General features: G+C 37.6%; 1 protein-coding gene across 3 annotated transcripts in view; it reads right to left on the bottom strand.

The window, feature by feature from the left end:
- Positions 1 to 536: 536 nt before the first annotated feature.
- PLA2G4A (phospholipase A2 group IVA) overlaps positions 537 to 25,213 on the bottom strand; it is a 96,677-nt gene continuing 72,000 nt past the window's right edge. For all 3 annotated transcript variants that reach the window (XM_042465183.1, XM_042465184.1, XM_042465185.1), the window contains exons 8-18: positions 24,963 to 25,099; positions 23,914 to 24,136; positions 22,750 to 22,864; positions 21,766 to 21,903; positions 20,642 to 20,734; positions 18,114 to 18,182; positions 17,145 to 17,387; positions 12,548 to 12,732; positions 8,808 to 9,003; positions 7,619 to 7,776; positions 537 to 1,900 (exon numbers count right to left, since the gene is read on the bottom strand). In XM_042465183.1, coding sequence (XP_042321117.1) covers positions 1,772 to 1,900; positions 7,619 to 7,776; positions 8,808 to 9,003; positions 12,548 to 12,732; positions 17,145 to 17,387; positions 18,114 to 18,182; positions 20,642 to 20,734; positions 21,766 to 21,903; positions 22,750 to 22,864; positions 23,914 to 24,136; positions 24,963 to 25,099 — 1,686 coding nt within the window. In that variant the 3' untranslated portion in view covers positions 537 to 1,771. The remainder of the gene's footprint in view (positions 1,901 to 7,618; positions 7,777 to 8,807; positions 9,004 to 12,547; positions 12,733 to 17,144; positions 17,388 to 18,113; positions 18,183 to 20,641; positions 20,735 to 21,765; positions 21,904 to 22,749; positions 22,865 to 23,913; positions 24,137 to 24,962; positions 25,100 to 25,213) is intronic.

A 25,213-nucleotide genomic window follows, 5' to 3' on the forward strand; every position in this document is an offset into this window, starting at 1 on the left:
CAGAGTGCCTTGCTCATTGTTAATGCCTATGTCCTTGGGTTATGCCATTTTTGCATGATTCAAAACAAGCAGGTGAGAATAAAATCTTCAGCAAAAAGCATGAAATCTTTCTTTTAAGTAGACATAGTAATGTGGGAAGAATTCCAATGTGAAAACCAGATCGTCATTTTTGTGCATGGGTCATTTTGTGCATGGTTACCCATATGCAGTTGTCAGGATTGGCTTCCTTTTCTAAGCTATCAACTTCAAAATATGACATGTGGATGAACCTGTTCAGTTCCACTTTTTTTATCCAGAGGCGTTGGTCTAAATCCAATGTGACCCTTGTGATAGTGTCAGTATTTTGGCCCCTCTTCTTACAACTCTTCATTGGAAAAACTGTTTCGCAGAGTTTCTCAGCCCTCTGAAGGCATTTTTTTAATAGTTTCAGGACAGTGGGAGAACTGTGGGAGGGGAAAAATGGACTTCTCCCCCCCAGACTTGCATTCACCAAAGCTCTAATGCATAGAAGCCATTTGTCTGAAATAAATACACAATTTCAAAAACATGGCTTTGTAATGGGTAAGAATGGTCTGTTTTGCTGCAATACAATCCCACTGGAAGCCAGTTAATATATGACCACAGAGGTCTACTTGCCACCGACAAGCTCCTACAACACAGCAAACAATCCCATCCTTCTGCCAGCAGGCACACCAGACTGCTCCACCACATACTTAATATCACATTTCATTACAACATTTCAAGAAACAGTAACATAATCAACAATTAATGTGTTATTTGCAGTAGTGTAAAAAGGCTTTCCAGAACAAGCCTATCACTACAGGTGTGTATGACATGTGTTTCAATCACGTTACTTTCAAATAACCAAAACTTTCAACTAATCAGAAAAGGAGAAGCAATTTACATATTGCAAGCCAGCAAATATAATACAGTAGAAGGGGAGGAGATAACAGTAGTGACTTGAGACAGGTAGAAAGTAGGAATGAATTTGGGGGGAAAATGGATTCCTGCATTTTGGGGATTCTTTTGCAATTATGACATCCTTGAAAAGAAGTATGAATAGAATTACAGCCGGAGACAGAAAGATTCTGACTATCTTCAAGATATTTAGGTTCTTTTGGAGAAGTGTTCACTTCACTTTTTTAAAAAAGAAGCATTTGGTCCCATTATCAAAGCAGTAGGTCAAAAGGATAAAACAATTCAACATGATAAAAGTTGGCATAAAAAAATAAGCTCATTGTGTTCACAACATTACTTAAGTCAAGAGCGAATAAAGAGTTTGGTTAGGGCACTGTAATATCACTTGGCCATTAAACAATGACATTAATATATTTTTGGATACGGTACATTTATGCAGTAACATATACTACCTTGTCATGTTAAAGTTGTAACATTAACAACTCAACATTCTTTAAATTATTACATTTGTAACATTAACAACTAAACTTTCTCTAAATATAACATAGGTGGATGGAAAACGTTTGAACACTTAAAAGCAAACAAAATCCTGGAATGAAAAATTAGGCTGCTAAATTTAAATGTTTATGAAACAAAGGAAGCCATTTTAAACATTCTGTATCCAAACTGCTTCAATCAAAGAATGGTTATATTGCTTTGAAAAGAAAGAGATGGAGCAGGAATAACTGATGTATTTGTCCCCCTTCTGTTCCATTATGTTTTATTCCTGAACAGCAATTTTCCTCAGAATAAAGTCTGTTTGACCAATCCAGTTGCACATGGTTCTGAGGAACAAGGGCTTCAGTGTGTGAGTTCATGTGTGGTTATTGCTTTGTGGCTTATTGAAGTACCTCCTTGCTTCAACACTGCTAAGGGATACAGAGCAACGTGATGGATTCTGTCTTCTGTACTCAATGCTTTCTGCTATTGCTTCCTTGATTATCTGCAAATGGGAAACAAAAAAACATCAAATTCAATACTAGGGAAAAAATGCAGTGCTAACCATGCCTTCCAATTGTCCTTAGTTTTTTTAAAGTAGCACTAGATTTTAAATGGATGTGAAGTGACTGTTTAGAAAGATCATTTTCTAAGCTTGAAACACCATGCAGAAAAGAAATATTCTAACAAAGACCAACAAATACAATATCTGCTGTTGTCTTAAATTCAGAAGATAACCAAGAAAACCAGGTAGAAACATCATCTTTCAAGCATTCTTGAAGTGACAAAAAGTATTACAACATAGTTTTTTGTAGGTTTTTCTGGCTATGTGGCCATGTTCTAGAAGAGTTTCTTCCTGAAGATGCCAGCCACAGATGCTGGCGAAACATCAGGAAGAAACTCTTCTAGAACATGGAAGAATGAGTGAGTGTAAACCATTTTCATTATTGATATTCAAAGTCCTTTCTCCAGCCTTAGGTATTTGAAAACTGAACCTATGCTGAGTAAGGCAGATGTGGGTTTTGAAGGATAAGCCAGTTTAGTGTGTGTGTGTGTGTGTATTAGAAGTCAGGATTGAGGGAGCAAAGGCCTATTGTGTTGTTTTGCTATTCTCTTTTGCCCCTTTCTCTCTCTCTCTCTCTCTCTTTCTTTCTCTCATTGTCTCTTTTTTATTTTCTGTTTTTACTTTCTGAATATATTCTCTGAATGTATAGTATCTTCATTTAGATGGTAAACTAGGCTTTTACTGTTCAATTAATAAATGCAGTGAAAAAACCAAGACAAAACAAAAAGACAGAAAATGGAACTATATTTAGCTTCACAGACTGACCATCCTTCATAATCTTGGAAGCAGGATCAGTGGGGGAATGAAAGAGGTTGAAGCATCTCCTATCCCACAACAATTTCAACAAACCCCTTCCACTGCCTACCAGCAATGGGGAAACAGTAATCTCAGAAGGGGTCATTGAAGAATGGCAGAAGTTTTCACCTCTCCCACTGTCCTGGTGATTCCCACTGAGATAAGGAGCTGAAACTGTCCTGGTGATCCCTTCTCCATCCACATGTAAAGGACTTTTGGTTTGTTAGAGTGAATGAACTAAGAAGTCCTGTGGGGTTATCTGTAAAAATAGTGATTCTTTGGGATATTTGTTTTTCGAAACAACATATTTTATTTTGAACCACTGTAAACTTCCCTGATTTCTTATGGCTGTATTCCCTTCAACCTTTTGAAAGTGAAGATGAGGAATGGATTTAGATATAGAGTAAGACTTTCTCCATACTGTTCTCATTGTATGTTCCCAGACTAAATTAAACCTCATTAGTTCTTCATAGAAATTACAGATTCTTGTCTTGATCCAGAGATGATGGCTAGCTGTGCAAGCAAATTATATTCACACTGATTCCACTCTATTTCCCTCTAGGAACCTGATGAGTGAGTTTCTAGCTTCCTTTCAAAGAAAGGAACTAATACTGCCTTCCAGTCTAATCAGACCAGGATGGTCAAGAGTAGGGGATGAGGAAAAATGCAATTCAAGAATATTTGGAAAGCTACATGTTCTTTATCCCTGGTTTATAAGGCGATGAGTACAAAGGTCCAGATTTTAGGTATGCAGTTCCAGAGGAAAGGAATGGCAAAACCCGTTTGAATATTCATTGCCTACAAAATCTTATGAAATCATGGGGTCACCATAAGTCAGTAGGCTAGTTAAAGACCTATACACACAAACACTCAATTCTATATTGGAATATCATCACACTAGCTAGATTTGGGAGGTTGACTGTGGTGGAGAAAATATGTGTACAGAGGATACTGATATTTTATTGAAATTATTGTCCATTGACATTTGGAATGCATCTTTTCTTTATACAGCAAATGTCAAGAATGTGCTTATTTCTGTTTTTCAGCTTTGCACACACACTGGAAATTAATTTGAAATGGAAAATGAAATTTAGCCAGTAGATGGCATGATGTGATCACAGACTAACCATCCAGTCCACATTTGCAGCAAAAACAACAAAATAAACTTTCTTTAATGCTAGCAAAAGCATAAAACTTACTCCAGCTCTAATCTATTGCGTATTAAATCACATAATCATTATGTTACACAGGATGTTTATGTAGTGAGTCACATCCTTTGGCATAAGACTGGAAGTGTACTTAATACTAACCCTACACAGGTGTTCAGCCTGTTCGTGTGGGAGTTAAAACTGCAGAAGAAACATAAGATCATCTTGGAATAGTGACTTTCTGGATTACAGAATCCAAACCCAGAATCCATCAGCAAGAATGGTGGCTGATGGATTCTGGGGGTTATGATCCCAAAAGTAACTTTTCTAATGTCAGATATGGATGTGCATAGAAATCCTCTCTCTAGCATCCCCACTCATACACATTTAGTCTCTCGTCCTCATGTTTCAAGAGGATAAGCCAGTACCTACTTGTGATAACCTGAACAAAAACCTCTATGCAACCAGGAACTCTCTGTTCATGTAGATGCTGCTTCTGACATTCATTAGAAAACCCATCCCTTCTGCTATCCCTGTTCAAACCAAGAAGGAGCTCCTCCAGATAAGAAAAATAAATCTCTGAAGGTCTCAGGTTTTGATCTTGTACAAACTAAATTTCTTTTGGAAACCCACATAATATTTTCACCATCCTGAACTGTTTCCAGGGAATACTTTCATTTCCACCCCTCAGGTCAATTTAAATTAATCCACTATTCCCCAAAATGCAGTATACTTCTCCATGATTGTCTGTGTTATATCAGAACTAGCAAAGAGGGATGTTGCCAAGAAACACAGTGATTTTTTTCAGAATTGGATTCCACAGAGATCAAGAGAAGGAAAGAGGAATGTTAGCAACAAAAGAAAAAGATCCTAATGCTTAACTCGGGTAATATTGCTAAAGCACCACAACTCCTGAATAATCATTAAGAAGGAATCAGTGGAAATTGGTGAAGGTCAATTTTCGAAACATTCCCAGAGCCTTGATCAGTGGGAAGGGGAAGAGGAAGAACACAAGGGAGTGGGGTGGGGGGAACCCAGGATATTTCAAGAAAGAATGGATGCAAAACCATGGACATGAAGATAAAATCCTAAGAAAAAGAACTGGAAAGTCTTGGTAGTTCCAACTTTTATTCCCTTTCTGGATAAGATCAAGGACAAAAAATGAAATGATGGAAACACTGGGAACAGGGTTTGTGTGTAACCCCTCTTTAGCCGTCAGGTGGATACATTCAACTCGCCTGCTAAAGGGTTTATATTGTATTGCAATGTAAAGCGCTCAGGGCTAGAGACATTGAGCATAGTCCCATTTTTTCTTGTCAGTGACATCAAGACATCCCAGTGAAAAAGTGGCAGCCCTCATGAGATTTTTCATCTTTCAATGGGAAGGAAAAGACCAGTGTTTGTTTTGTTTTGTTTTGTGAGGGTTTTGCATATACAATATTTTTGTGCAAAATAAAAGGTACTAAAGATTATCTTGCAAACAAATACAAAGTTTCTGGTCCAAAAATGTTGGGTTTGTGCCCCAAACTTTTTTTTATGAAAATAAAATTTTCACCCCAAAAAAGGTCCCAAATACGGAAACTCCTGTAATCTCATTGAGCTGGGAGAACACTTTTAAAAACAAACAAACAAAATACTTGTTCTTACATGGAAGACAAAAACACATAAAGATATACATCTCCACTCATGAACTGTGCTATTATTTCATATTGTAAGCCCAGCACAATAGCTTCCTGAAGAGAATGCCATTATGGCAAAGTAATGTCGAAGGCAGATGCAGCATTGGTACCACAGGGAAAGGCACAGGGTGAGAAGCACAGAAATTCCTCAACATTTTTGCACAGGAATCAAGAATATTTTGCACACAATACATCTTTAATATACTTAAAACTATTTTCTACACATGAAAAGAATGCAAAAGTTTCCACAAACCGAAACTGGCTCTACAATGAGAAGACCTTTGTGGCTTCGTCGTCTCTTCCTCAGTGAGGTATCTTGAATGTTGAAAGACCCCTTCTAATCAAGGATGTGAATCTTAACAAGTATTTCTCACATCCCTCTTAAGAAGAAGTCACTAGCAAAGATAGTTTCAAGCCTGTCAAGCTTCTTCTGGTAGTAAAACAAGAGTGCATTGATTTACATCTTTCTCATTCCAAAAATATTCTACTAATCTCCTTTCTCTGCAGAAAAAAATCTCCCCCCCCCCCAACATATTGTCTAGCTAGAATAAGCTTATGCATAAGTATGTTTGCTGAGGTTCTCAAATTCCCAAGTTGGACAAACAACTACAAACAAAGTAAAGCACTTGGTGTTATTTAAAAGCAGAAAATACCCCTCTCTATTCATCTATCTTTCCAGTCTGTTGAAGAAATAAACCAGACTATGTCTTATGTTTCAGCATCACTTTTCAAACAGCTACTACATGCATAGCTTGATTATCTTCTTATCTTATGATACTTTGCTCTCAGAGGATAATTAAGTTCTGGAAAAGTTTGTTTTCTTATCAGTTTTTTCTTCTGTGGGGAAGAGCTCCATTTTGTGTGTGTTTTCTGTTTGAGGTAAGTGACCGCTGAAGAAGCCACTGCTCAGCAAAAGGGAGGAAAAAGCAACATAAAAACCTAAGTCAAGGCAAAGAAAAGCTTATCAAACAATTAACAAATTGGGGAATATCTTGCTCTGGATATTGTCACTTTCAGCTGGATACTTTTTTCCTTCCTCTTTCCAAAGTGGCCCTGTGTAGCACAACTGCTACACCACTGAACATTATTTACCAAATAAAAAAAGAAAGAAACTTGTTTCCCTTCAACACAGGGATAAGTAATGAGTTACTGTTGGACTGAAAAATCCTATGATGTCTTCCCAGCACTGCCAATGGTGAAGGATATTGGGACTTTCAGTCCTACAATGTTCACCACTGCATTTAGCCTAACAAATCTCCCAGCACACTGAGAGCTTCTGCCTGCACTCTATCATTAATCCATGGCAGAACTGAAGCAGAAAGCATGTGAAATACTCATACTTGTAAATTAATATTTTCATTCATATCCAGGGTATCTCCTAGATGTGCAGAAATAATCCACCTTTTTAGGATGGCTTTGTTCTACTGCTGTGCTGGTTGCCAAGGATTACCTATTTTATTATTAGGCAGAGTTATTTTAGTCATTCAAAGCAAATTTGGCCCTTAACTTTTCACACCATCTGGTCTCCAATGAACTAGAAAATTTCTGGGTGTTTGTCCTAAGCCTGCACCATTATTCAAAACAATAAATTCCATGAATGTGACACAGACAACACAACCAGATCAACAAGTGCAATGGCTTTACTGCTGTAAAGTATCCACTGTATCATGTTATCTGGCTGTGTTTTCCTTGTCGTAGCACTCCTTTAAACCTTCCCAATCAAACACGTATGGGTCTATTTTGAGGAAATGAAGTTGGTTCATTTTGGCCCATTTTTCAGCAAGTAAAATTTCCTAGGAAGAAAACAAAAGTGTGAGTGTTCACAATATGCAGATGTCACTAAATACAACTGAAAAGCAATGGTTTGGGAACCCAAAACCATTTATTTAGCAAAAAAGTATCTCTCAATGGCGCAGGAGTGCAATGACAGAAATCTGTGGACAGAGATATAAGAACCAATCGCAGCAACCATACTTTTGCCTCCACAAAACATCAAAAACCCTCTTTGAATCAAACAGGCTGTACATTATACATACATCTAGGTTGTTTAGTGTGTTGAATTCCATCAGATCATGCATTCTGTTAAAAGCTTCATTTGGATATTGGAAGTTAAAAGTGGAGAATGGTGTATCTGGGTCATCAAAAATATCAAAGTCAGCAAAATCTTTCTCTTCCTGTGTTTCTCTTGGTATACCTGCAAATAGATCACAACAGAGAAGGCATTTTAATAATAATAATAATAATAATAATAATAATAATAATAATAATTTTTTAATACCGTTATTCAAAGATTATAGTGGTGAACAGCAAGTAAGCTAATTAGCAAGTAAGCTAATTTGCCCCCAACAATCTGGGTACTCATTTTAGCGACCTCAGAAGGATGCAAGCCTGAGTCGAGCTTGGGCCCTTTTGCTGGTCTTGAACTCGTGGTTTTGAGTGAATGGCTGCAGTACAGGCATTTAACCACTGCGCCACCAGGGCTCCAGATGAACTGTTCAATAACTGAACACAATATATAAAGTCTTTAAGTCAATGGTGGGGAAACTCTGGTCTGTGTGATTGCTAACGCTTGCAGAGGATCCTTAGGCTGTCTGCAAATTTCTCTCCCAGAACCCACACAGTCTCCAGCACACCAATCATTGATAGAAGAAACTTTCCTTGTTTCTCCCACTCTCATAGTGACCATCAGTGGAATTTTAAAAAGCTCAGTTGCAGCACTTCCCATTTGCTGGGAAAGGCAAAGTTAACCTTCTCCTCACCAATGCACAGCTCCCTTCTAATTTCATCAGGCAATGGATGGTGCCAGTAGATGCTTTATTAAATCCTAATTTTGGCACAGCAATTGAAGAGTCTGTAATTTATGCTGTGGGTGGGGCATTTGGGCAAGGGGACAAAAATGGATGTTTGTGTGATAAGACCTTTGACCTTGGATTTGGTAGTTAATGCAAATCCTGGGCTATTCTCCAAGTGACCCTGTTTCTTGAGTCTTACTTAGCTCAGGTCTGCATAATCTCCTTTCACAATCTTCCTGGTCCAGGAAATAGAGGAAAGATGAAAGGCCGAAAGATATCCAGAACAGAATAGGATTATTTTAAAGCACTGAGCAAATTATATGCACACATCACCGAGAAAAAAGGATGTATGCAAAAATCCTTGTTTTGTGAAGGATCTTGAAATAATAGAAGGGTTTTTAAAATTTCTCTTGAGTTTGTTTTTTCTACTGACCTGGTGCTTTATAGTTTCTAAAGTTGATATTGGCTAAAACAAAGTGGATAATTGTTGGACAGTCTATGTCAGATGCAGGATTCTTGGGTTTGAAGACATAGCACTCCTTTAAACCTTCCCGATCAAATACGTTTGGGTCTATTTTGGGGAAAGGAAGTTTGTTCATTTTGGCCCATTTTTCAGCAAGTAAAATTTCCTACAAAAAAAGCAAAAGCATGAATATTTATAATATGCAGATGTCACTAAATGGGATATTTGAGGCAATACATGAGCCTGCCCAAAATCTAAGCTCCTCAGCAGAGGCCCTGTTGCATTCCCCATCATGATGTAAGGCTAGGCTGGTGGTGACTGGGCTTTCTCTGTAATAGCACCTTGACTCTCCTTGGTTGCCCCTTCCAAGGGAAATCAGGCTGGTTCTCTCCTTATGAATATCTGACAGGCAGCTAAGACTATTATTTCACATGGCCATCAAGTCTTTAAAACCAGTAGTTGCTGCTCTGGATATTTTAACTGTCTGTGACTTTTAAACTTTTTAAAAATGTTTTAGTCTGATTTCAAATATTTTGTGTATTTATATCAATGTTTTTATCTGTTGTACCTTACCACAGAGGGCCTAGCAAACCAAGAAGTGATAGACAAATACCTTAAATACATAAAAAAAAAATTATTGTCTTCAAACTAAAGACAGTCTTCATTTATACTAGACTGTAAAAGTTTATACATGACTGCAGAAAAATATCCATCACATATGTGTGTGTGTATGATGTTACAGTGTCCAGTCATGGAACTTCTGGGACTTTTGCCAACATGAGATTGGTGCATAAGGCTAGCACATAAAGATGTGGATATACAGTGGCTCACTCATTTGGTTCACAAGCTGAAATACAACTTTAAGTGATTAGCTAAACTAAGGAAACGTAGTCTTTTCCCTGGAGCAGAATCAGGCATTCATTGAAGCCCTTTGCTGGTTTTGCTGTAAACAGAGTCTTGCAATGTAATTGTTTGCTATCAAGTCACCAGTCCTATGAATGACACTTCCAAGAGATGTAGTTTCCTCTGTTGAAACATCCTTGATCAGGTCTTGCAAATTCACGCTTTCTTTATTAAGTCAATTCATCTGTAATGTGGTCCTCCTCTTTTCCTGTTGTCTTCAACCTTACTAGGCATTATTATCTGGAGTCATGATTATGTCCAAAGTATGACAGCCTCACTTTAGTCATTTTGGCTTCTGGGGAGAGTTTAGACTTAATTTGCTCCTGAGTCCTAGCCTTTTTAGCAGTCCATTATACCATAGGATAGTGTGCCATGTTTCCTTTTGCCTGTCAAAACCATCTGAAGATGAGTAGCAGAGGTGGAACTACACAGAACTTCATGTTTGTACATTTGGCACTCATATAATACTTGCTATTTTGATAAACAAATATGGGACATTACAATAAGGATGGGAGCCAGGCTTTCAGCAATGAGTTGACTACTAAGGAAAGGTTTTGTTTTTGTTTTATCATGGCTGGACACTGTAATTTAAAACCTTCTATATGTTAACTTAATAGTGTTTTAAAATTACAGTTGACCCTCCATGTTAGTGGCTTTGACTTTTGCAGATTTGATTATTCCCAGTTGGTTAACAGGTTCTCTCTAGCAGTCTTACATCCTCCAGCATGATTCTGCTGGAGGTTGAAGTCACACTGGAGGATCTAGAGATTCCTAGAGAAAACACTTCTCTAGGCATTTGTAGATCCTCCGGCACAATTCTATGGTCAATTTCTGGCAGATGTGGAACATAGAGTAGTGCTGGAGGACCTAGAAATTCCTAAAGAGATATTCTCTCACATTAAAAAAATAGTGGGATTTTCTTCATTGGTTATTTATTTCTAATTCTCTCCCTCCTCCCCCTCAACCACCATAGTCTTGAATAGCTAAAATCTGACTGACACATCCTTTTTGTCTGTGATTCTGTGAAGGATATGAGACACTGAAGAATGAGAATATATAAGGCAAATTCTAGACCATGCAATAAACTGGTCTCCCTTATTCCTCAACATCTTTATGAAAATACAGGGAGGGCATCAATCAAGTTGCAGAAATAGCAGAGTGATTCTTGGAATTTCCCCCCTCTAAGATAACTGCAAAATTGGGACAAATAGATAAACTAATTTTACATAGTTTATCAATCTATTTTTAAGATGCAAAATTGTGGGATTTCACAGTACACAATTCCGTAATGCTAGTTCTTTCATGTTAGCACCTCATGAAAACCATTACAGAGTATGGTTTGGTTACAGCTGTGAAAAATCTCAAAGATTACTGAGAGTTTCTTTCATTGAAAAAAGGGTGGATCATTACAAAACAAGAGGAAAGAGAAACTTCCTTGGATCATGCAAGCAGCTTCACTGTAGTGCTTGAAATTACGCAGGCATTTGTGGCTTGCTTCCCAGTTTTTACATTCTGTTCATGTTCACAAGAACCATGGCATTAGACTTAAGCATCTGGTATTTGATCTTACGTCAAGCAGTATCTTAAAATATTACATTTGATCATTCTGCTACCATATCTGGTGGTGATAATGATTTATTCAAAGAGAATTCTCACCTCCTTTTCAGCAAATAAAATTGTGTAAAGCACACTTATATTTGTACTCATTCCTCAGGCAAGATTAAATGTATATATAATGCATGAAAGCAAATCATGATACTGCTTTAATTGCAATGGCTCAGTGCTATAGAATTCTGGGATTTGTAATTTTGCAAAATATTTCTCCTTCTCTGTCAGAGAACCCTGGTGCTGCAGCAAACTACAAATTCCAGGATTCCATGCCATGGAAGTTAAAGTGGTGTCATATGGCATTAATTCTCCAGTGTGGTAGCAGCAATGGAGAGGAAAATCCAGCTATATAGAGGAGTGAAGGAACAGAGAAAGAAAGCATCACCTGAACTTCAGGATACTGATCAGAACAGAATGTGAACCAGCGTAGATATAATATTCTCTGTTTCCTAACAATGTTTCCAGGAGGTACCACACCATGAGTTTGCACATTTCTTCCCTCTCTCCTCCCTCATACTCAAAATTCCCCCTTTCTTTTTAATTTTTCACAAATAACCAAAGTGAAGCATTACATCTTCCCTAATGATGAGCATAAACATGGTCAAAAGAAACTTATTTGTAGTGCTCCTTCTAGCTGCAAGCCATATTTTGCACAAACCATAATTTGCATTCCCACTCATGTAGGCATAACATTGCACAATATAGGTATGAAAATGAAAAGAGAGGAGGGAAAAGATGAAGACCACCAGGATACCATTTCCTAACCATAACCTAAAGATTAGGAACATTATGTTTGGACTGAGCCTATGATCCATTTTCATTGTTCCTCCTTGATATCACTTGAAACATCAAAAGTGCACTTAAAATAGATGTAAAAATGAGAACATGAATAACTTCTCCAGCCAGAACAGGATGAAGAGGCCTTAATGTGTGATCTGATCTGACATATTTAAACTCGCTTGAAGCTTTAAGCATTTATCTATAGTGAAAAGATATCACTGTAAGCAAATCAATCAAGATTTGTTTTCAATAAATGGGATACCTTCTCCCCACTGAGGCTGGAAGATATTCAGCACAGAGAACTAATTTCCCATGTTTACATCATGTCTTTATTTCAATTAAATCTGTATGAAGAAGGAATATAAGGTTTTCAATGCATATTCAGCAATCTATAGATAACATTGTCTTAGTTAACTCACCTTAAAAGGAGGACTGGAATCACTAGGACGTGCAGAAAAATCAAATGAAATTATAAGGTCAACCCCTCGCTGTGGTCTTAAGATAAGTGGATAAGGCAGGTTAAAAGTCAGTCCACTATCCACAATGTGAATTTTTTTGCTCTTTACATCCAAAGGCTCATATATCCTTTCAAACTCATCAGGATCTAGTAATAGTGAGGCAAATGGTGTTGCTTTTGTTAATAAATATTATCAAACTGAATTTCTCACACAGCAATCCCAAAAACACATGATAATTTCAATGAACTAATTTCAATGCAGGTAAATCAGTGTGTAATATTAAGCAAGTATTATAATCAGTATGCAAAGGGATCTTCTAGCACCTTTGAGACGAACTGAAAAGGAGAAGTTGGTAGCATGAGCTTTTGTAAACTTGAACCGACTTTGGGACCTCTTCCATCTGAAGAAGTATACTCAAAGGTGCTACAAGATCGGTTTGCATACTCCTTTTCCAGAACAACATGGCTAAGTCTCTGAATTGTTGTAATGAATTCTGTGCCACTCTGGTTCCTATTTGATACTTATGGGTTGGTTCATGTTTAACATACCTGTCATAATTTTACATACATGAAAAAAGCATAGCCTCACATGCTCACTCCTACACATAGTTTTAAATAGTGACTAACATTTAATATTATAAATGTTTTGGGGAAAATTCCTTCTATTATAAAGTACTAAGGTCACATGGAAAGGGGGAGGGAAGAAGAAGTATATCATTGATCTCTCTGGTGGTAGCATTTAAATCATTTCTAAAGGAGCCACTGCCATAACCAAGGGAAACATCCCTGACCCAAACTGGGTCCTACCCCCCAATCTGCCTGTAAAAAGAATGGGTTATTTTAATGGGAAATGTGGAATTCATGAAGAGAATCAAATCTGTGTTCTTTTTTACAATTACTAATTTGGCATGAAAGACCATACTTGGTTAGGATTATTCCAATATGGGCCTTTTTTATTTCCAGATGTTTCTTGCCACAAAAAAGCAGCTTAAATGTAGACAAGACATTTGCCTGAAACATTCTTTAGTATTCTCTCCAAGGATACTGAAATAAAGGGGAAAAAGCTACGACAAAATAATTTTGTGATGTATCATTGCTTTCTTTTACCCCAAGCACTCATCCCAGCCTTTCCAAATTAAAATTGCGTGGGACTTCCCCCCCCCCCCCCCCCCATTTTCCTTTTGTTCTCATACATACTTAACATTGTGTGTGAGAAAAAAAGTACCCAAGTAGGAAAATGCAACATACTTGTAAACATCCTTTTCTGTAGGGTTTTTTCCCTGTTTTTTTAACCCTGTGTACATGGTACATGGATGAAACAAGGCAACATTAAACTCTTGAATGTTAACAGTGTTGTAAAATGACAGCCTTGTAAGGCCAATTCTTTACAAATTATATAACAAAACATGTCTCTAGTGTAATGAAGGATGAAACTTAAAAGGAGCTAAACAACTTCATGGAGGATAAACTTATCAACAAATATTAATCATAAGGGCTGTATGAAGATGGAGCAAGTGGATATTTGCTTGTGAAAACCAAGATTTTATTGATGGTTTCAAAAAGACCTGCTTAAAATCTAAAGTTGACAGCCCTTGTATTTTTCCTGTCCTTTTCTTCACTCCTTCTATTGGTAAATATTATCAATAAGTAGTTAAAAACAGCTATAAGTAGTTAAAATATTTAGCAGAGCACAGATGGTAATGATGAGACAGCTACTTGAAAGAGGCATTTCTACTAACATATGTTCCTGTTTTATTTCAGCTTTCAAAACACTTAGGTTCGGTTTACAGTTCCAGGATGACATATAATTTCACCTTACCTAACGACTTGTAGAAGAAGGGGATAATTGTTGTGATGGGGATAAGTAAGAGCCATGGTGTGAACAGGATAATAATCCAGGACTACAGAGTTAATAAACCATACACCTACATTGCATATTTCTCTATTAGGATTTCAGTGATTTTGGTTTTAAAAAAGCTTATTGGAAAATATTAACTGCAAACTCCATATTTACTGCAAAAGTCAGCAGCTCTAGCTTCTAGGGACCTCAGTTTACTGAACTATCATTCAGTATAAGAGGAAGTATTCCTACACTGACAACATTTTAGCTTCTCACCCATTTTTCTACTGGTTTATAGTTCAGCTCAGTACAGAAAGTACTCACAAAGTTGCTTCCATAGAAGAAGATACACAGGCACGAATGAGACATGTGAAAATAGGTTGCAACAGTATTCAAAAGTGCTAAGACATGACGCATCTTATAAACCAGTGGTGCTTGAGGGGGGGGGGAAAATGCACCTTCTTTCTATGGGAAATTTCAGGGCTTTTTGACAGGGCTATATAGGGAGCGGATGCTGATGGGTTTAATGTGGCAATGCAGGCCCCCACTCCTGCCTCAAGAAGGATGGAAGGTAAAGTAAAAGTAAAATTCATTAAAGAACTACAATGTATCAAGCTAAAAATTCCTTTGTTAAGAGGAGATTAGAAATTGTCATGATTTTAAAGTCCCCCCCCCCAAACAACTGAAAGTATGATATTGGACTTTAGTATTCTGTTTAAAAACTGGACATATTTTTAATATAACTACACTTGATCCAGAAGATAAGAAACACAATGTAAACTGAAGAGATCTCTAACAGGTCTTGTAGATAAAATCATATTTTATCCACTGTTCAACTGATTATTTTTTTAAAAAAAATCAGTCTTAATGAATTTCTAGCACTCTGATGAGATTATGTATTTTGCTAGAAGCCATGAAAGTTTTTTTTCCCCACAGGCCTCCTGCTATTTCGAGAACTGGGGGTTCACGAACTACATGTGACTGTTACCATAAAGCACAACATCATATACATGAGCAGGATCAAATCATAAAGTCTCAGGTTGCATAGTTATCCTTTCCCTCTTTGCCTACTGCATAGGTAAGTGGAAGTATTTGGACCTTTCATTTCAATCTTTCAGTAACTGTTGCCTCCAAGAAACTGTGGTTAACATTAACTACTTAAACAAGACAGCTTCAAAAACCTGTTTTATGTCAGTTTAAAATAATTATATTCAGTGTTAGCCACAATTTGTTGCTCCAAATTATAAGATAAAACTTAGGGCCCGTACAGATAGGCCAAAATAAAGCTGCTTTGGGTCACTTTGGAGGTATGCTGTTTAAATGATGTATGTGTCCTAAGAGGCCAGAAGCCATGCCAAAGCCATGCTCCAGTCCTAAGGACTGGACCACATGTTTGGCACAGCTTCTGGCCTCTTAGGATGCATGCATCATTTAAACAGCATACCTCCAAAGTGACCCAAAGCAGCTTTATTTTGATCTGTCTGTAAGGGCCTTTAGTTGCAGGAAGGTGAAAGGAAAATCTTCCAGCCCCCATTCATAGCAATGAGAGACAGTGTGGGGAGAACATAAATAGAAGCTTCACTGTGGCTCACACCTTCTCATGTGTATTGTGCTAAGCTCTCATTTAAAATGATGTTGAGTGGCCTAAAAGTTTTTTGCCATATAGGAAGCAAACATATGATAAGTAATTTGTATTGAAAGATTTTAGAGTATGGGATTGTGAGTATCACTGTAGCTTCTTATTTTCTTATTTTTGGTAGTTTCATTATTATTATTATTATTATTATTATTTATATCCCGCTCTTTTCCTCGTTTCCCAGAACTGGGATCCAGAGCGGCTCACAAACTTAAAAGACCAATACAATTCAAAACATAGAAAAGTGATACATTAAAACAGAATTAAATTGTTACAATATTAAAATAGATTGCTTATTAAAAGAATAAAACACAGTTTAAAAGATAAAATTGTTTAAAACACTTAAAACGATGCAAGTTTCTGAACACCTTCAAAGGCAGCCCAATGTAGAGTGTGTTACATTAGTCCAAATGGGATGTAACCAAGGCATGTATCACTGTGGTTAGATCTGGCATTTCAAGGAACGGGCACAGTTTCTTAAGGAACAAAGAAAATATGAAGAGTCTTGCTGGATCACAACAAAGACTATTCATTCAGTAATGAATCTATTACATACTTTTCAGCAATGAGTCTGTTATAAGGTATACTGCCTTGTTCAAGGAAGTTCCATTTACTGATAATAACTAAAAGCTCTTGAAAGAAATACACATCCCTTTCCCGAGCATTGGCTTATCTAGGATTACAATCTTCCATCAAAAGTGAAAATCATAACCCTAAATTGGTGGGAGAGACATGTCTAATAGATGTTGTTGGACTCCTGCTTCCATTATCATTGGCCATGCAGACTATGGCTGATGCAACATAGAGTCTAACACCCTTTCAAGAGCTTGAGGTTCTGCATACTAACACTTGACTACTAAGCCTCCTTATAATTGTTTTGCTTTAATATAAGAACCAAATTATAGGTGATCTAGTCAACCTAAGACTGTGACCATATGATATCTGGAAACAAGTATTACTGAAAATGAGGCTGAAATGAAAGTGTAGAAAGAATTGAAATTGGACTACATTTAACATTTGCACTTCACATGGCCTGCCTCTCTCATTCCGAGAGGAATAGAATGAAAAAGATATGTTTCTAACCTGCAACAGCTGTATCCATTTCATCTTCCTCCACAGATTCTTGAGAGATGAGACCAACCAGAGGGGAAAGTGGATAACAGGTGTTGAGATTTAACCCCAACATGAAATTGTGTACTTTGCCTGCACGGCCTTCTCGGGTGGTAAAAAGGGCACTGTCACCCACCAGAGCCATAAACATGCGCTGAACCCAGCTTTCCTGGCTGGTCTGTTCATGTACCATTTCAGCATCTGGGTTTTCTGACCCTGTACAAGGATGATGAGCAGAAAGAGCATGAGCATATAACAGAATATGGAAAAGATTATTAATTAATTAAAGATATACAGCCACATTGACTGTTGGGTTTTTGGCAGCTGTAGTCCAAAAAGTAACTGGTCAACTGTTACAGAGCTCCCTAACAGAGAAGGCTAAATGTCACACAATATTACAGTTCAAATCAGGATGTCAAATGTTTCATCACTTGCACTGACTGATTTTGTTAAGCTCTGTTACTATCTCAAACCCTTCTCTATGGGTTTCCACAGGATTGCTTCCACCATTTCTCAATTACTTAAAGGATATGTGTAAGTGTAAGTGTTACTGACAGGGTGGAAGAAGAGAAACATCACACACAGGAACACAAAAGCCACCATAACCAGTAGTGAGGGATGGTTTTAGCTGAATTCCAATAAGATCTCAGAGGTTACATACTCCTCAACCTCCTCTGTTTTAAAGATAACAGAACGGTACGGTATGTGAAACACTTTAAATGTGTTAAAGTATGTCAAATACTTTAAAGCACATATTAGCTATACAATTTTTCAATCTGACATAAAATAATTCAAGCTATTTATTATTTTAAAATTATTCAAAATCTATCTATTAATTTCACTACTTCTAATTAACATTATTCCCCCCCTATTTGCTATGTCTTGTATTGGTAGTACCTCTTAATAGAAATATTTTGCATCATGTTTGGTGACGTGACTTACCTTTTGGCCCCTGTGACTCATCATCACTGTCTGAATCATTGCTCACTAGATGGCGCAACCTGATATTTTCTGTGAATGAACATGAAGAAAGACTTTGAAACCTTAAATGGTTAAGCAGGGATAGAAACACAACAGCAATTACAACACATGTGTTTGGGGTTTGGATAGACTTGTGTGCACTCACCTACACAATTGTCTTAATGGAAGCAATAACAGTGTCATAGTCAACAATTTGCAAAGTTAGCTTCATAATATTTATTATTTTACCCCAAACCCATAAGAAAGGAAGAAATCAGTCAGGGAAAATTCAAAAGGCCATCAAAGTTTTCTGTAATTGGAGCTACAGTATATGCTGTCCATATTTTTAAAAGAAGACTGTAAAGACTGACTAGCCTCACAAACTATGGTCTCATTTAGAACATTCACTTTATTTTTTATCAAAACCAAACGAATCTCTTTTAAAAAGCATAGTAACTTTTCTTCTCTCGGTTGATTTATGTAACAGGGATGGGCAACTATTAGGGGTTAGGGTTGCATTGGCCTCCCAGGAGACTTTAGAGGGTCTCTGTACTTCCAATTCTCACTATACCCCCCCTAAAAAAAATCAAAAATATTTTGGTCCCATTATGACCTCTAGCCGTTTAAGTTGGTAGATCAAGTTCATTCTGTTTTGTACTTTGCCAGGTTGGCAGCAGAATAATTTTGTTATCTCTTTTGCTTAAGGTCAAACTACAAGATCTGGAGCAGGGCCCTGTGCATTTACTTGTGAGTAAAAGACAAACCGAGGGGAAACTGTGATAAAGTGATAAAACCAAGGAACAGCCAAAATTCTGCTGCTTCTTAGCACATCAGTGCCCCTTTTGTTAAGGGCAATATAATGCATTTGTACAAAGCTTTGATCCTAGTTTAATATCCTGATTACCAAAATGATATTAACCCAATGTTTCTTATTTCACATGTAATGGGAAATTCTGGATTAAAACAAGGCAGGACTAATGTGCTGAAACTGGTATGGTAGGGGGGCAACCAAAGTATAATCTGAATGATTTTTTTTTCTGTGACGGGATAAGCAAATTCTTCACACTGGTCTGCTGAGTGAAGCTTTCTATGTTATAATTTAAGAAACCCAAGACAAAGGTTGAAAATGGATTACTGCTTTCCAAGCTCAGTAAAAACTCACATTTGTGGTTTTTTTAATGGCTTATTGTAAAAGATTTCTAGATAACTCTCCAAATTTTAGTCATTTTAGCATGCATCTGTCTACCTGTATACATGTGAGTAAAAATAGAGGAAGGCTCATAACAAGAGCTCACTTCTTTGCTGTAAAGAATCATTGCAAAAAGAGTTGCAACCAAAGTAGCTCTATTTTCTTTACTGCATGTATGGACATTTAATTGGGACAGCTCTGCATTCTAGTACTTGTCTATATGGCTTGGTAGCAAGGTTATGTCATGGAAGATTTACATACTTTAGCTCTCAGCTGTATGTTTACTCAGCCACAACTCAGACTGTTGTATATATTAACATCACATAGTAAAGACAAAGCAACAGACATTCAAGAGAGGTGATGGAATGAGAGCAAGATGAAAGAAACAACCTAAAAAGGAAATAAAATCACATATTCTGGTGTTAAATGCCTTCCCCACAGTCTAACACTAGAGTTATTCACACCTATGTGCACTGAAGCAATGGATTTAATTGTGTTTATTTTTTGGATTTCACCAAACTGAGATATCATTTCAGTTCCCTCAAAATATTTCTGATTTAATTTTAGATGGCAGAAAAATGAAAGACAATGTATAATACATATTTAGAGTGATGAAATACCATATTAATGGAAATGATTAAAACAGTCAAAGTAGCTTTTGAGCTATTTTTAGTGTATCTGCAGAGTAACTGTTACTAAACAACAATAAAATCAAAGCACAGTTAAGGTAAACGTCTCTGGAATACAACTAGTGATCACAACTTGTTGTGATGGTTCTGTAATTACTGCAATCTTTTGTGCCTCCTTTTTTATGGATGGAAATATATACTGATCGCTTTCAGTCTGTGGGCCACTGCTTTGTTGGACAGGGGGAGTGTGTCCCTCTTGGTTTTCCTGGACATCTTGGTAGCTTTCAAAACCATTTTGACAATGGTATCTTTCTGTGTTACCTCTCTGGGATGGGGCTTGGAGGTACTGTACTATAGTGGCTCCACGTTTCCTGGAGGAGCACTCTCAGAGTGCTGCTGGGGGATTCTTGCTCAGCTCATTGTCCACTGGCCTATAGAGTCTCCCAGGTTCTGTCTTGTCCCCTATTCTATTTTTTATATACTGTACATTAAAGTGCTGGGAGAGGTTGTCCAGAACATACAATACTACATCTTTAACAGTAGAAACATTTATAATCAAGGTACTTGAAAGACAGACGGCTTTTAAAAACACAGCAAAACACTGTCTACTAACAAATGGAGAGCAGAAATAACTATGTACACAGATCTCCTAAAATTTAGCAGCATTTCTTCTAAGCTAAATATTATAGTACCTAGTTCTTCTTCCATTGTGGGTCCTTTATTCTGAGAATTGGAAACTCCAAGGACTCTGTTGAATAATATAGCAAATGCACTTCCCCAGACACCTAAAAAAATTGAATATTATGATGAAGAATAGTATTTTTTAACTGGAAAGCATCTAAAGCACTAGAGCAGATCTTAAGTAAGGGATGAATAGGAGATACAATGGTCAGGAGATTGAAGTAACTAACTAGATGCTTGAAGAAGCAGAGTTCAAGCCTTACACTAGATAGACCTCTTTCTGTTGACCCAGCTGCTATATCAGATTTCATCCATTTGACTGAAAAGCTAAGGGCAACCTACAAATGGTGTTAGTTAGCCCTCTGTAGTGTACTACAGCCCTTAGAAAGCAAAGTTTTGTAATCAACCAAGTGGTACAATTTTTTCCTATTTCTACATAATACTTCCAGGAATAACATAAACAACTAGCCATAGCTCTGACATTCATTGAACATAATGATGTCTCATAACAAATTACAAGTAATCCAGCACTGATATCTCCACTGAGTGGTTGTGATAAGCCAGTTTCTTAAGCCTTAACTATTTCTATCTCTTCTACATGGTTATAATATTCATCCTTCATTATGAGGATTATAAAACTAACATATGTAAAGATATTGCATAATGAAATGCACTATATAAAATGTTGCTGTCAATTATTAGACTATATTTTGTATATTATATGGTGTTTGGCCATATCACTTTCAGAAAATAAAAGTACTATCTAAATTAGAGCACTGAGAGAAGCAACTGCTAGGGATCAGAAGACTGCATTAATCCTTCATAGGACCTTGAGAGACTTTTCCTTGTATAATTTCCCTACCCTGAATTTTATTTGAACTACATTTTCACTTACTGTTGGCAAAAAAGAGAACTTTCCTGGGTTTAAAGTAGCCTGTGGGGCCTCAACTATGGTGAATTGGTCCCCATACCTTCTAAGTAGTCAGGGGACAATTTTTAATGAAAAATTGAAATAAATTTGGGTAATCCACTTTGCCTATCCCTAATATAAATATCCAATAGCAAATGGTGGAAAGTCCCACTTCACGTACTTCCATATTATTTCCTTTGTTACATAATTCAATCCATTACTTACCCATTAAGAAATGCAAGGGGTTCTCTTTATATTTTTTCACTATCGTTCCCATAAAAAATTTGCTGCCAAACAAATCAGGAGTCATGAAGGTCCCATACTTAGCCATCCCAATCTCATAGGGAGTGAATTCTACCCAATCTGTAAAAGCACAAACATTCATTAGAACAAATAGGTTTAAAAGGGGGCTCTCTAGCTCTCAAGACACCCCAAGGAGGAAAAGGAGAGCAAATAGTGGTAAAATGATTTGCACTTCAGTACTTCATTGTGAAGTATTGTTCATCTGCACAGAAAATGTGCTCCAGGGCTTCTGCCCTGGGCTTGGCTTCAGGGGAATTTCGGAGGCAGAGGTAGGAGCCCTGATGGCCAGAGGAAGCTGGAATCGGGGCCAGGGCAGAGGCTTGGATCTCAGAGCCTGGAAGTTCCAACATGGGTGTTGCGTAAGGCGGGAGGGCTCTGAGACCCAAGCCACAGCTCTGGTTCCCTCCAGCCAATGGGGCTCCAGACTCTGCCTCTGAACCACCCCCGAAACCAAGCCTGGGACAGACACCCTTGGAGGGGGAGGGAAAAAGGAAGGGAGGGAGGGAGGAAGAACTTCAGTGCATCTGGCCCTAGTGGCAGCATGCCCACATGGCCATGCCAACATTAGGGACAGTGGGACCTTGAGCATCTGCAGATTTTGGTATTCACAGGGGGGGTTTGGAATGGATCCCCTATGGATACAGAGGGCAAACTGTATTTCTACAAGTATGGTAAGGCAGATGACACGCACGCACACATATGTCAGATAATACATTATTATGGGTTTAAAAAAGGCAGCGTAGTAGAAGGAAGAAACAGAAAAAGTTCTAGCATAGCTTGTTCAGCAGCTTATGTTGTAGCATAGCTTATTCAGCAATTTCCAGAAATGCATGAATATTAATATACATTTTTAATATAACACAGCTTAACAAACTGCCTCAAATAATTTAAGGAAGGCCCACCTACCTGCAAACATCAGCTCTGATACATCAGGTTTAACGTGGAGACATGTAAACAGTGGCAGAGCAGACTGTGCCTTGTTCACTTTCTCTTTCATGGCAGACAAAGTGGCATCCATTCTCTACAAGGAAGTTGAGAGCAGAAGGAATGTAAGATCCAGAAATAAGAGATCCAGCAATTATTTGATAGTTCTATAAAACTATTCAAGAAGGCCAAAGAAGAAAAGAATTATCTAAAAAAAATTTCAAACTTATTAGCTAAGCAACATAAAGTACCCTCCTTTTTAACAAACCTGCCCAAGAATATGGAAGTGATCTAGACCGAGGCCTAGAATAGTTTCAGAGCTTGGGAGCTAATTTTAAAAAGCATATGGGCCCTCGACAGATGGGCCCTTTAATGCGTCCTGGCGATGTGCTAGGGTTGCCTCGGGGTGCTGTTTCCAGATGCCCCACAACCCTAGGATGTCACCAGGACATCATCGTTGTGCAGCGCCATATACACGACGTGCACAACTGTGTGGTCATTGCTGCCTGCCGTCCAGATGGGCGCGTGCGGCAGCGACATGCTCGTACCGCCGCAGGTGATTTGTGGTGGCACTAAAAGGAGCTGCTTTTCAATGTTCCTTTTCTTTTTGTGTTGGTTGCTGCAGCGCAGCTACATGGAAAAGAGAGGTGGCTCCCTGCCGCCTCTTTCTGGCGGTCTGTATCCTGCCTTAGTTACTATTTTTATTCAAAAACTCCCCCCCCCCCCCCAAAGCTACCAGTTAGCTACTGTTTGAAAAACAACTGTACTTTTCTATTTGATTTGTTCATTGATTTTTAGGTGTTATTGTCCCACATAAAATACATTCTACTTAATCTGCAACAAGGTAAGATTCTGCTTAATCAATCATTAAATAATCTGTCATAAAAATGTAGTTTGTGTGACAGAGGGAAAACTGATGGATAGATGACGACAGTTCTTGCCATAATCTTGTTTCCAAAAAACAGGAAACAAGTTGTCAACAGAAGTAGATCCTTTATCACAAGGCCACAGTTATTTAATGATGCAAAATAGAATTATTTTTTTCCTGCCAGGAACACTACAGGATGCAGTGAGAGCACAATAATATTAATTGCCCTTCTTGCCAAGATTAATACAACTTCCGAAGTCATTTAACTGGAAACTTACATTTTGGACAAGTGTTTCGCCAATCAACATTCCAAAGATATCTGTAAATGTAACAGGCTGCCCAGACCTCTTCTTTTTCCATAATGCTTCAATGTATCGCTTCACTTTCTGAGGAGTAAGCAGTTTCAATGGGTTGTGACTGACACTGTTTCTCAACTCTTCGTTTATCTCTTTTGGTCCTTTCACTGGAAAATCTGGGTGAGAATACAATGTTGACATGTACCTGTAATAAACATAAAAATAATGTTTTTCAGTAAACAAAAAGAGGTTCCAAAGATATTCACAAATTCACCAGCATGGGAGAATGGCAGAAGGGACTGAAATAACAACATATAAAACTATCCATATTTTAGATATCATTCAAGAACTCTGTTTAGATGATTTAGTCCTTAAGCTGCTTTGTTCATGGTAAGATTGTCCATCTATTTTAGCCTTTAAATGGTTATATTCCAAATCTACTCCATCTACTCCAGTACTGTCTATTCTGGCAATGCTTCACTAAGGTCTTAAATACAGGTTTTTCATGTCACTTGGTCCTTGCATGTTTTAAATGGAGATGCCAGGTATTTGATCAGATATCTTCTATGTTCAGTTAAGGGCTATGTATGCCCCCTTCAGTTAAGTCAACACTGATCACAGACAAATGTTAAAGTCCTACAGATATCAAAAGAATTTGGAATACCACCATCAAGATGGTGTGTATCTGCTGTACCACGTCCATTGCAAGGTTGTACTGGAACTATATGGTTTTGGAATGTCCCATTCATAAGTGTATGTGTGTCTTGTTCCATTTGGATGAAAAGCAGGATATAAATCAAATAAATGAATAAAGACACACATCGCTCCCAGCATTCCTTATAATTTGTCATGCTAACTAGGGCTGCTGAACCTTTTAATCCAAAAGCATACAGAAAGTGTCAAGATCCCTATCCTGACCTACATCTGTTTACAGGTATGCATACACAGAGAAGTAAAGAAAGGCTGGACTTTATTTAACTATATTCTGTAGCCCACAATAATGAAAAGGATTTTTTTAAAAAATAGCATACCATGTGGATCCTGATAAACCAGCAATATATGTTGCACAGTCTAAAATTCCAGATTCATACAGTGCTTTCATCACTCCTGAAAATCCCACCATGGCACGAAATCCACCACCAGATCCCAATATTGCAATCACTGGTACCTGGGTCAAACACAACAATAAGGATGCATTTTAAAACATTCTCAGCTGGGATAAATAACATATCATATGCTTATGTGTATATCAATGCCCAGTACTTATTTGTGAAAAAAGCAA

The sequence above is a fragment of the Sceloporus undulatus genome, chromosome 4 (assembly GCF_019175285.1).
Source record: "Sceloporus undulatus isolate JIND9_A2432 ecotype Alabama chromosome 4, SceUnd_v1.1, whole genome shotgun sequence".
Lineage (NCBI taxonomy): Eukaryota > Metazoa > Chordata > Lepidosauria > Squamata > Phrynosomatidae > Sceloporus > Sceloporus undulatus.